General features: G+C 37.6%; 1 protein-coding gene across 2 annotated transcripts; it reads left to right on the forward strand.

Annotated features, from left to right (window-relative positions):
- Positions 1-2,466: 2,466 nt before the first annotated feature.
- On the forward strand, positions 2,467-10,190 carry LOC143858021 (uncharacterized). Of its 2 annotated transcripts, XM_077368607.1 has the most exons (8): positions 2,467-2,686; positions 4,757-4,842; positions 6,037-6,183; positions 6,280-6,388; positions 7,290-7,413; positions 8,791-8,909; positions 8,989-9,067; positions 9,649-10,190. In XM_077368607.1, exons 1-7 carry the CDS (start codon positions 2,560-2,562, stop codon positions 9,060-9,062), a joined length of 786 nt encoding a protein of 261 aa, XP_077224722.1. In that variant the 5' UTR covers positions 2,467-2,559; the 3' UTR covers positions 9,063-9,067; positions 9,649-10,190. The 2 variants fall into 2 exon arrangements, with proteins under 2 accessions (XP_077224722.1, XP_077224721.1); XM_077368606.1 differs by having other exon boundaries at positions 8,791-9,067.
- The last annotated feature ends 1,948 nt before the right edge of the window (positions 10,191-12,138 follow it).

Raw genomic sequence — 12,138 nt, forward strand, 5'->3', positions numbered from 1 at the left:
GGAGGAGTTCCATTTATTAAAAGATTTGAGTGCGGAGAGGATTGGTTTGTCACACTCACTGGCATGCATGCTACAGACCACCCCTCTGTATTGATCATGGGCTTAGATTTGATCAAGTAAATAAGGCAAAAGTCCAGCGGAATGGAATGTAGAATGATAGGTAAAGTAAGAAATTAAAGGTATCAACTATCAAACCAGGGTTTTTTTTGAGTCAATGGGTGTTTTTGTTTTGTTTTTGGCACTTATCTACATAACTATTTTCCCAACTACTTTCACAAACAAACATCTTACGTAACTTTCACCCAATCCCACCCAAAAATTGGCATGTTGTTGCAATTGTGGAGGATGGAGAAACAGTATTCTTGTTTAAGACTAGACGGTAAAGACACTATATTTTGAGTGCCCAGCTAATGCCGTGCACGAATATCTATGGGTCCAATCGAAGAGGGATGAGTTGTAAACTGCGGCCTTGCATAGGAATTGGATGAGATTTAGCCGGATTCAGCTTCATTTGGTGTTTGCAAAGCAAAGAAAAGGTCTCCTCACCAACATATCGTCCACATACACCTCGATGTTTCGGCCTATATGTTTTTCAAACAATTTGTTAACTAGTGGTTGGTACCATCACATTGTAGCAAGATAATGTTAGGAACGTCGGCATCTGGTTGTGTCCGGAGAAAGCATCTAGTAAACTCAACAGTTGATGGCCAGAAGTAGGATCGATCAATGTGGAGAGGAAGCATCTATAAAACTCAGCAGTTGATGGCCGGAAGTAGCATCGATCAATGTGGAGAGGAAAATGATCCTTGCGGCATGCCCGATTAAGATTAGTATCCATTCCCTACATTGAAAAGGAAAGGCTTCGAAGTGCTTCTTCATCTTCTTTCTCCATTTCCATCTTCTTGAAAGTCAACTTTCTTATGATGCTTGGGGAATGCCCGATTAAAATCATTATAATCAATACAAATCCATTCCCCACATTGCAAAAGGAACTGCTTCGAAGTGCTTCTTATCTTCTCTCTCCATCTCCATCTTCTTGAAAGTCAACTTTCTTTATTAGCTGTTTCTTGTTCTTGGAACAGAGACATGGTTTCTTCCAAAATCTCAATGTATCTAGTAACATGATCACTTCAATAATTATTATTTTCTAATTTCATTTGAGCTCACCCTGCAATAGTAAATGGATGGACACATGAGCCTTTATAAGGACTACTCATGCCAAAAGATTAGGTTTGGATTAGTTTAGTGTTGTATCACACCATATACATTTCTCCGGACACTCGCGCAATTACAAGTTTTTAAATGTAGAAAGAAAGAAAACAAAATCTCTTCACTAAGGTTACAAAGTTGATGTAGATGATGTACGAGTAAGCTGTAAGCATATAACCAATCCTTTTGCTTAGATGGTCAAGAGAGGCACAATCAAGGATAAACCACTTAGGTTTAGAGTGTGTTTGGAGATATGTTCCGAAGGTAGGGGAACTCTTATTAGAAATCAAAACTAGCCGTTTTCTTCATAAAATATTTTTTATGAAAAACATTTTCCATAAAAAAATTTCCATGGAAAGAAAACGAATGACAACGGAAAAGAACATGTTTAGTAGATACTAGTAGCATTCTTGGCCCGCGCTATATGCAAGATCTAAAATGGTGGGCTCCACCCTACCAAAACATGAGGTATAAAATTGTGGGCCCCACTGGGTTTGGCTAGAGATGATGGGACCCACCCATCAAAACATGAGGTGTGAAATGGTGGGCCGTACCCAATAAAAAAGAAGTGTAAAATATAGTGGGCCTTACCCTATGCATAGTTTGAGTAGAGATGGTGGCCCACTCCATAAAACATAAGGTGTAAAATGGTGAGCCCCACCCATGTATGCATGATATGTAAAATGAAGGGCCCTGCATGATGTAAATCGGTGTGCCCAACCCATCAAAACATGACGTGAGCTCCACCCATTCATGGGCTTGGGTGGAGATGATGGTACCCACCCATCAAAGATGAGTAAAATGGTGGGCTCCTTCCCGAATGATAAGCCCAAGCCATTTGGGTGGAGATGATGGCCCACATAATGAAGACATGAGGTGTAAAATGGTGGGCATGATCAGAAGGATCCAACAGATTAGTTAAAGTGGTGGCCATGATCAAACGCAGAAAGTGGGATCCAACAGAAGTACTGTAGGAGCCACATCATAGGATGATCCAAACCGTCCATTTGAAGGAACACAATGTATATTAGTTGTGGCAACAAAAAAAATAAAATAAAATTCCATGGGACGATCCCAACCCTAGGTTTCCATAATATGTAGTTCCTCCAAAGATCATAGGGCTAGGATCATCTTACAAATAAACCGTTCTAAAAAGTGGGACCCACAATAACCTAATGCCCAATATATGATCATAGTACAATCTGTCTCGGAAATTTCTATATGGAAATTCTTAGTAGTTGAAAATTAAAGGTTTTGGTTTTGGTTTTTTTTTCTTTGAGGGTCAATGGATTTCTTTTTCTCCTCTACGTTTTCTCTTCTTTGAATTTATTTTTCTCTCATTTTCCATCCATGGAATCCATTTCAGATCCTTCAAGTTCTTCTCCTCTGATCGCTCCAATCCCTGAACCGAGTGAGATTGATCTCGAAGCAGGTCCCGGTGAGCAAATTCAGTGCAGAATCTGCCTCGAAACCGATGGTATTTCTCAAAAAACCCTAAAATTTATATTCCTCTTCTTTGAATTCCTTTTTTTTTTTTTTTCCCCTATGTTTGGCCTTACCCAGTTGGTAGATTTTCCTCATTTCGCTACTGACGACGAATCTCACCTCAAATCTCTCAATTTCGCCTGTTCTAATGTAATTATATCTGTTTTGGTATTAAAAAAGGGGAATTTTTTAACTAGGGCATGATGTTATTGTGTTAAAATTTGGTAATTTGGAAATATCTTGGCAGATTGAAGGTATAAAAAAGGCTTAAATAAGTATGCAAAATTTGTTCTTTTATTTCTCTTGCTTTGTACTAAGAAAAATGTAGACTTAGAGTTGATTTTTTTTTTTTTTTGACATGAGAAATATTTAATGGTTATTCTATACCTTTGAATGGTACTTTACCATAGCTTGCCTAGTGAGAATTAGGAAACTGGAAAAGGGAAATGGACTAGAATTTTATGTTTATTTTGTGATTTTTACCTAATTGAAGGACTCTTATATGTTATGGAGCAGAGCTGTGATGTCTAATTGCAGTTTATTTTAGTGGGAGTTCTTGTTACAACATTTCTTGAGATGGGTTTGTTGATAGGCTTTGTATTGTATTTTATTTTTGTAAATATTTGGGTTATGTAACAAGGAGACCTTTTAAAAGAAAAAAGGGATTTGCTAGGGTACATCGCAAAAGGCATTTTGCGCATGTCAGACCAGCCACCTCGTGAATGGAGATCCTTCAACATTATCTTTTGTATTTACGGATCTGTCAGCATGTTGGAATTTTTCTTTTTCTTTTTGAATGGTGAATTTTATTGAAAAAAATGCAAATCCTCGACCGAGGTGGTCCAGGGCAATAAGCAAAGGCAAAAAAAAAAAAAAGACCTCTTAGGTAGACAAATACTCGAACACCACAAAATCTTCCACCCCAACAGAAAAGTGACCGTACCAATCAAACCCAAATAAGCCCATCTAACAACTTGTTGGGATTTTCTGCTATTCTTGTGTCTTTCATCCTATGTTTATGTTTGACATTGATGTATGTGTCCCTAGGGGTGTAAACGGATCGAATTCGGAGCGGATATGGCTATATCCGAATTCGATTACAGTATACACTATCCGAATTCGGATTCGGATTCGGATTCGACGAAGATTTAATATCTATTACCGAATTCGTATCCGTTGGATATTGTTCGAATTCGGATATTATCCGTATCCGTTTATCCGGTAAATTCGAACATTTTATTGCAGCACTTTATCTTTTTTCTCCTACTTACTCGAATGAATTTTCCAAACCTTAAAACTAGACCTCTACATTCTCTTCACAAAATTAACTCTCAAACCCTAAAATATATGAGATCCTCTTCTTCCTTTTAAAACAAAGGCAGAGAGAGAGAGAGAGAGGGAGGCGATGGGGATGGGGATGGATGATAGTGTTGGTAGTAGTCTTTGGGTTTTTCCTTTTTTTTTGTATATGATGGAATGGGTTTGGGCTATTTTGATGGAATGGGTTTGGGCTATTTTTGTTTTTAGATTTTTTTTTCTAAAAAGAATATTCACTTTTCTTATAGAAACAAAAGATAGTGTGTCATTAATAAAAATAAATATTAATGATATTATTAATAATAAATAAAAAGGATTTACTTCTCGGATTCGGATGTTAAACCCCTATGTGTCCCTTTCTAAGTCACTTCATTGTTTGAATGATACCTCTCATTGAATGGATTGGCACTACTTAGACTCACATTTTCATAATATAATTCTTCTTGTTATAATTGTATTGATTTTTGGGAGGGGCTTCTGTTGTTTTTCTTGTTATTTTATGGGCACAGATGGATTTCTTTGCTGATTGAAAAAGGATTACAAAAGGAAAAAATAAGAAAAAAGGGTGGAGGGTCACGCCATTAGTTTTAGGAATGGTTATGAATATCAATATCTTCTCTCAAAGCAAATAATTTTCTAATTAAATCATGATGGCAATGTGTATATTAATTAAGTCATGATGGCAATGTGTATATTCTTTCTATTTTTTTGAGCTGACTAGCATATTTATTTCTTTTATTTCCAGGCAGAGATTTTATTGCTCCTTGCAAATGCAAAGGAACCTCCAAATACGTTCACCGTGCATGTTTGGATCATTGGCGTGCCGTAAAGGTATTCATGAGCTGATGATATTGATACTGAAGTATTTTTAAGCACATTTATATTGAAATGGACGAGGAATCATATTTTGAATTTGTAGTTGTCTTTCCTACTTGGATTCTATACCTCTCCCTGTTTGTCATTCTTGTGTCAATCTCCTTGCAGCTTGGATTTGTGGCTCTCATCTTTTGGCATTGGAAGCCATCTGCCAGTTATCTTCATCATTCTCTGTCTCTCTCTTTATTTGGTCATTCTTGAAATGCGCAACATTCGTGTTGCATATCCTCTTCTATAGAATGAAAAGACGAGCATGACACGCGTAATCCTTTGAAGCATGTGTTTGTATGTATGCACGGAAATGATATTGAGTATTGACACCCATAAATTTAGGCATTTTACACCATGTTAGCCGGTCTTATTTGGTATACTTCTACTTTTCTACGAAGAGAGAAAATTGACCTGGTCATCATGCCTCGTTTTAAAGGTGACTATATGTGTGTGCACGCGCATGCATGCACACAACCACAGAGAGAGAGAGAGAGAGAGAGAGAGAGAGAGAGAGAGAGAGAGAGAGAGAGAGAGAGAGAGAGAGAGAGAGAGAGCATATAAATACATTCATATCATTTGGAAGTTAGTTGTGAGTTATTCTATCTGATCGTTTCAGAGCATGATGGTCTTATGTAGCCAACAAGGACCTACAAGATCCTATTATTAGCCCTGGAAGTTTGCAAAAGAGGGGCAAAAGGTGGCTGGCGAGGCCTATCTATTGCTATCGTCAGCCCAGCCACTTGACGTCACATGTGTGCTGGTTAGTGTTTTTTTTTTTTTTTTTGAATGGTAGAGTGGTTAGTGTGTCTTTACAAGTCCCTTTTTAGCCAATGGAAGCCGGTCTTTTCTCTTCAATAAGGTTCTGTTTAACTAGATTTTCTTTTAAGTGCTTCGGTGTCAAGCTCAATGAGGAGTCTTTAGATACTAACATTAGATAGGAATAGGAAAGGGAGGAAAATAATCCTATATGTAATTCTCTTCACTTTTTCTTTGGGTACTTTTTTTGATGTATTTTATTGACTTTTGGGAGGAAGATATATGTTAGGTTGTGGTATTTTCTGCATCTTTTTAGTCGAAAAATCCTTCTCTATTGTAATCTGTCTGTGGCTTTTGAATTTATTCTGAGCATGACCTGATCATCCAATTGTGTTTCTGCAGGAAGGGTTTGCATTTGCTCACTGTACAACCTGTAAGGCTCCATACCACCTGAGAGTGCATGTTCTTGCTGATAGGAAGTGGCGAACCTTGAAATTTCGCTTCTTTGTGACTAGAGATATAATTTTTATCTTTGTGGCTGTTCAGCTTGTAAGTCTTTGGTATTGTACCTTAAGTTGTTTCTTTGGTATCATTTTTTCTTTTGGTAAAGTGTGTCTTGACATCTCAGTTTATGTGAATGTGTAGGTAATTGCTTCATTGGCCTATTTATTATACTTGATTGATGGTTACCAGCGATTCTGGCTGCGGCTAGCCTGGGGTTTTGAAAGTGCAATTAGTTTCTACTATATTTGTGGTAAATCTCAAAAACTCGATATAAGTGGTTGGTTATTCTAGTTATTCTCCTGTACATTCTCTATTTCAATCCAGTACGAATAATATATTTTGCAAGAACAATAAGTTGTTGCCAAGTTACCGAAAGTTATGGAGCCTATGCTTCAAATAAGCTTCCGCAATAAGTGCGCATCGTTTGAATTTTTATATTCAAAAGTTTCTGCAAGCCTTAGAAACCTTTTAGTCCTATTTCTATCACTTGGAAGCCCTTTGAACCATGTGTTCTGATATAGGTATAGAGATTGGTATGATATTGATGTCCAATCATTTTTCTATAGGGCAAGGGATTATACACTATCAACTATACTGAGACAATCATCTCTGTGTGATTCCCTCTGGTCTTATATGTGAGGATTAGGCCAAACCGTTCAGGTTGAAAGTATGCTTGTTTTGGCAAAGAACCAAACTTTAATATCATGCATACCATAATTCACTTCCTTCACTCAGACACTGCAACAAAAGAAGCTTAGTTGGTTATGTTTTTTGCTTCAGAACGGCATTGAGGCGTAGCTAAGCATGAAGGATAATGATATGATATATTTATTTTTCACTATTCTTTGTCTTACTAACACGGTACTATACCTGGTTTTAAGGTATCCCTGTGTCTTTGTTTCAGTAAGCTGAGAGTACCAGAAAATCTTGAATGCTTCCTGCATTGTGGAATTTAAGACTTTGGATTTCTGATAGAAACTTAGTTTTATGTCATTTATTTTAATCTTTGTGTTTTCTGGATAATATTTATGATGTCAATTCATGGCTCCCAGATTCCTGGCCATCTTAAATGTCATATCTTCTTTATCAGATTTATATCTGTTGGCTATGCTGACGCATTGGTCAGTAATCACTATTGCTGATGGATGCAGGAGCACTACTTTTTTTCGCCTTTCTGGGTTTGTCTGGGTGCTTCATAACTTGTTATGATCGACGAGTGCGCAGCGATCTAGCTCAGCCTTGTCGAGAATTATGTCTTTGTTGCTGCCAACCTGGGTAAGCTCTTTTTGGATATGCTTGATGCTCGTAACTTGGTGCTTATTCTTGATTCTTGAAATCACCGTATTAGTATTCTCTCCAAAAATCTATTAATGCTTAGATGTGTCAAGTTTCCATTTCAGTTGTGTCAATTTTTTTTTTGAAAGATAAAATTTTTATTCCGTGGTTAAAATTCATACATTGGCCAGGGACAAGATGTTCCCATTACACAATTCCGATTTAGACCAACACAAAAATGGCCAACCACCCAAAGGAGACGTGTGCAACCACGAGTCCTGTCAAGTTGCATCAGCCTCCAGCCAATCCGCAATTATTACCGAAATTTCCTCCTGACTAGCCCCGTTGCAAGCGAGCTCATTGGCCGTCGAGTTAGCTGATCTCCTTCTGTGCACAGGTGTTGGCCGCAACGTTCTACTTCTAACAAGATCGTGTATTTCATTGATCGTAAAAGAGAGCCGCCATGGGCCCGGACAGTGTCCCGAGGCCCATGCAATGTTGTTAGATGAGTCTCCTTCTAGTATTGATATCCATTGAACAGTGTCGCATATTTCAGTTGTGTCATGATTATCGTTATCCATTGATATCAATGTTTTCTTGTAAATATTATAGTTGAATTTCCAGCCCTAGCTTTCTCATGTTTCTAAGATGCTAGATCCTTGAACAAAGGAAACTAAGACGATAACATAAAAGTAGAAAATGCCGATGGTACACGCCAATTGCAAGACAAACATCCGTCTAGCTTACATTCAACCTATGGAGGAAGGTGCTGGGAGTGGTCAAAATGGTTTTGAAATTATAGATAAAAACACTTCCGTGATGGGAAGGACCTCATTTATGAAGTGAATATACAAAATAAAACAAGAGTACTTGGCTCTCAATTTTGATATGTGAGAAGCCTAAACTCCCATAAATCTTGACCTGATCCAGAACTGGAGGCCTAGATTAATGTCTGATCTGATACTTCTTGTTTCAGTTTTCAGAACTCTGTGATGTCCTTTTTTAGTAGGCCATATTTGGGAACTGAAAAGACAACATTTTTACAAACTGCCTTGTTGGACTTGACGTGAATTTATGAAAAATAATCATGGCTTACTTCTTTAATGTTGCTAATTAGTTCTGAATCTACATTTACATTTTATGTTTTCTTATCAAGTTCTATTTTTCCATTTCAAAAAACAAGTTCTATTTTCATTCATATATGCGTATCTATGTATGTAAATATAGACACACAGTTGTAAGTTGTAACTACACCCCAAATTGCTGTTGAATAATTTTTGAACGTTGCTCGAGTTTCTTCTCTCTTTTTTTTTCACTGATTGATTTCAGTTGATATTGTTTACTAATTTAATTCAACATTTCTTTCTCTCCACACAGAATGTGTGCAGACTGCCATCTACCTGGCACCCTCTGTATGTGGACAGACTGCACTACATGCTTTGAGGGTTGTGCAACTACAATGGGTGAATGTGGTGGTTGCTTAGGAGGAGGAGCGGGTGAAGCTGGCTTACCATTACTACTTATCATGGGTTTAATTGTGCTAGCCTTCTTCACTGTCATTGGCATTTTTTACAGTGTACTCGTGGCTACAATGGTCGGCCAACGGATTTGGCAGCGGCATTACCATATACTTGCCAAAAGAATGCTAACAAAAGTGAGTCTCTTTCATATTCACTTTTTTTTTAATAATAGATGATTTTATTGAGAGAAAAAGGGTGGAAACCCTGCCTCCCGAGATGGTCAATACAAAAAATAGAAAAACCGAAAAAGTGAAACAAAAGACAAATAAAAACAAAACACTTGGAGAAATTAAAAATTGCCAAGCTATTCCTCCTGACCCCCCCACTTGAACAAACTTATCTGCATCACTGTTAGCCGGTCTCCTCACGTGCTGGAAAGAATGATAACAGTAGTGAGTCTCTTTCATATTCACTTTTTTTTAATAATAGATAATTTTATTGAGAGAAAAAAGGGTTGAAACCCTGCGACTGAGATGGTCAGTACAAAAATAGAAAAAGAAAAAAAAAGTGAAACAAAACTCCTGTAAAAAATAAAAAATTGCCAAGCTATCCCTCTCGACTCCTCTTGAGATAAACTATCTTCATCACTGTTACCCGATCTTCTCACATGCTGACCGATTAAAATCCGCCACTTGATCTTGAATCACAAGGCTCATGTTCACTTTTCTTGTTCGCTACTTTGGTTAATTGTTCCTCATCTTGCAATTTTTGCCAGGAATATGTTGTCGAGGATGTTGATGGTGAGATTGTAGATTCAAATTGGTGCCCTCCACCACTCCCACCTGAACATGTTCAGCAATTGAAGACACTTGGGCTGCTATAATTCATAGCCCTCCCACTCATTTGAAGGTAGAAACTGAACAAATCCTCTTAAGATCCATCACACGAAGATACGGCAGGAAAGTTCCTGGTGAAATATCGAATCCCTTTTCACATTAGCGGCTGTCAGTTTGGGATTTGGTTTCTCTATTTAGAGGTAAGGGATGGTTGTCAATGTTGCTCCTTAGAACTTTATTATGAATTCTATCTCATGTTTATAAGCTTCTCAGCATCCTATCTGAAATCTGTCACCCCAATAACTGATCAGAGCTTCCTAAATTATCTTTTTGTCCCCATAATTTTGCTTGCAAAACAAGTTGATTTATAATTGGATGTGCAGGAAAACTATAATCTTGAAAGTGAACACAGTTTATGTAACTCTACTCTTGAAAGCGAGCACAGTTTATTTAACTATTTTGTAAGAAAAAAGTATTCCAATTTTCGTCCAAAGGTTTACATTCTGCACCTTATTAATTCTCTGAGAATTGTTTTTCACACATTGGGCATGATTGTCGTAATGAAAAAGAAGAAAAAGCACGGCACCTTAGTTACTTTAAGGCTCTGTTCACTTGCGTTCCCGGGAAAGCAAATCCCTGGAAAACAACCTCTTTTTTCCTTGACAAGACAAAATTCTGGTGTTCACTTGCTTTCCTGAGAAAGTAACAAGCCTAGGTGGAAAATGTCAAATAATGACATGGAAATTGCCAAAAATGATGTGGAAATGTCTCTTTTGTCACAAGTGTGGGAAACGAAATCCCACTATTTTGGTTGGATTTGCCTTCCCGGGAAAACTAGTGAAAAAAGGTGGGCAAGCAGTTTCTCGGGAAACCTTTTCCTGCACAGTTCCTGCGCACGTGAACAGGCGCGGAAAACCTTTTCCTACACAGTTTCCCTAGATTTCTTTTCCTAATGCCACGTCAGATTCCCGGGAAACCTTTTCTTTTCCTTTCCCGGGAAAACAAGTGAACAGTGCCTATGGCATGCTTGGCAAATATGAAAAAATATTGTGTGTGTATGCTTGGCAAATATGAAAAAAATATTGTGTGTGTGTGTGTGTGTGTGAGAGAGAGAGAGAGAGAGAGAGAGAGAGAGAGAGAGAGAGCATAAAAATCGCTTGAAAATAGGAAAAAATAAATCCAAATTGTAGTGTATTTTTTCGCACTGTTTTTAAGGGATTTTTCTTGCCCTCTGGTCTTGCTCTATCAAAGCTCTCCCCCTTCCTCCTTAACTGTCCCAATTAATATTCAATGGAATGTATTTTTCATGTTGCCAACGTGCCCTAGATTCTCTAGATGCCCTTAGGACATGTTTGGCAACAATGAAAAAAAAAAATCCATTGAATATTTGTGGGGCCAGATGTGAGAATGGAACAGGGAGGCAGATACTTGAGAGGAAATTGATAGAAGCATAATAATTTCCTAAAACAAAGAAAAAAATATCCTGATTAGATGATGAATTTTTTTTCCCCCAATTTTCAGCCCACTCTTATGCCTTAACTCCTCAAATCCATCTCTCTCTCTCTCCCTCCCTTCCTAGATTCTACACCTATATGAGGACTAGATGGGTGAAGATTTCAGGAATTTCTTTCATGGTTGCCAAACATGACCTAATAGCTTAGCCAAACAGTTCAACAATTTCCATTTAAATAACAGGAAAAGGAGATCATGACATGTTAATGGATGCTAATTATATTGGCACTGCCCCCCTTTTCTTTTATTAATTAATTGCTTGATGAAAGACAAGCAATTATCAGAAGTTGGTAGTGCCAATATCAGAAGCCAAGATCAGTAATAAAAGATAAGACTGAATCCATTACTAATGAATGAGGCACTGTTTATTTTGGATTTTGAGAATCGACTGTGAGGCCAAAGCTGATTGTAGAACTCAAAATTACATTTAGGCCCTGTTTTGGATTTTGGGAACTGATTGTGAGTCTAAAATTGATTATGGACTCAAAATTCTAATAATTAGTTTTAAACTCATGACCCAAAACAGGGCCTTAATTTTGAGTCCAATAATCAGATTTAGACACACAATCGGTTCTCAAAATCCAAAACAAACAAAGGTGGGACCTATTAAGCCATAGAAGATCCAAAAGCAAGACCTGTTAAATGTACTGTTCAGATCATTCAAAGGTGGGACTCATTATGCCCTAGTTGGAACGACTCATTGTATTACAACCAGGTTGCGCTCTACTGAAGCATTCCTCAATTCCCCTATGGCACTTCTCTCTCTCTCTCTCTCTCTCTCTCTCTCTCTCTCTCTCTCTCTCAAAATAAGTGGGACCCACCATTTTTCAGCCACTGGGACCCTAATCTGTATCAACTTTGGTTCTGCAGTGTACCACCTTTTTCCATCCCATTTCTTTGTTACTCAGAATTTGTAA

The sequence above is a fragment of the Tasmannia lanceolata genome, unplaced genomic scaffold (assembly GCF_043159265.1).
Source record: "Tasmannia lanceolata isolate RefF3 unplaced genomic scaffold, GAP_Taslan_0.1 ptg000025l, whole genome shotgun sequence".
Taxonomy (NCBI): Eukaryota; Viridiplantae; Streptophyta; class Magnoliopsida; order Canellales; family Winteraceae; genus Tasmannia; species Tasmannia lanceolata.

Excerpts from the sequence above, each read along its gene's own strand:
- LOC143858021 (XM_077368606.1), top strand. The coding sequence starts at position 2,560 with ATGGAATCCATTTCAGATCCTTCAAGTTCTTCTCCTCTGATCGCTCCA. Across the intron at positions 4,843-6,036 it reads ATCATTGGCGTGCCGTAAAG|GAAGGGTTTGCATTTGCTCA; the intron begins GTATTCATGAGC and ends GTGTTTCTGCAG. Across the intron at positions 6,389-7,289 it reads TAGTTTCTACTATATTTGTG|GAGCACTACTTTTTTTCGCC; the intron begins GTAAATCTCAAA and ends TGATGGATGCAG.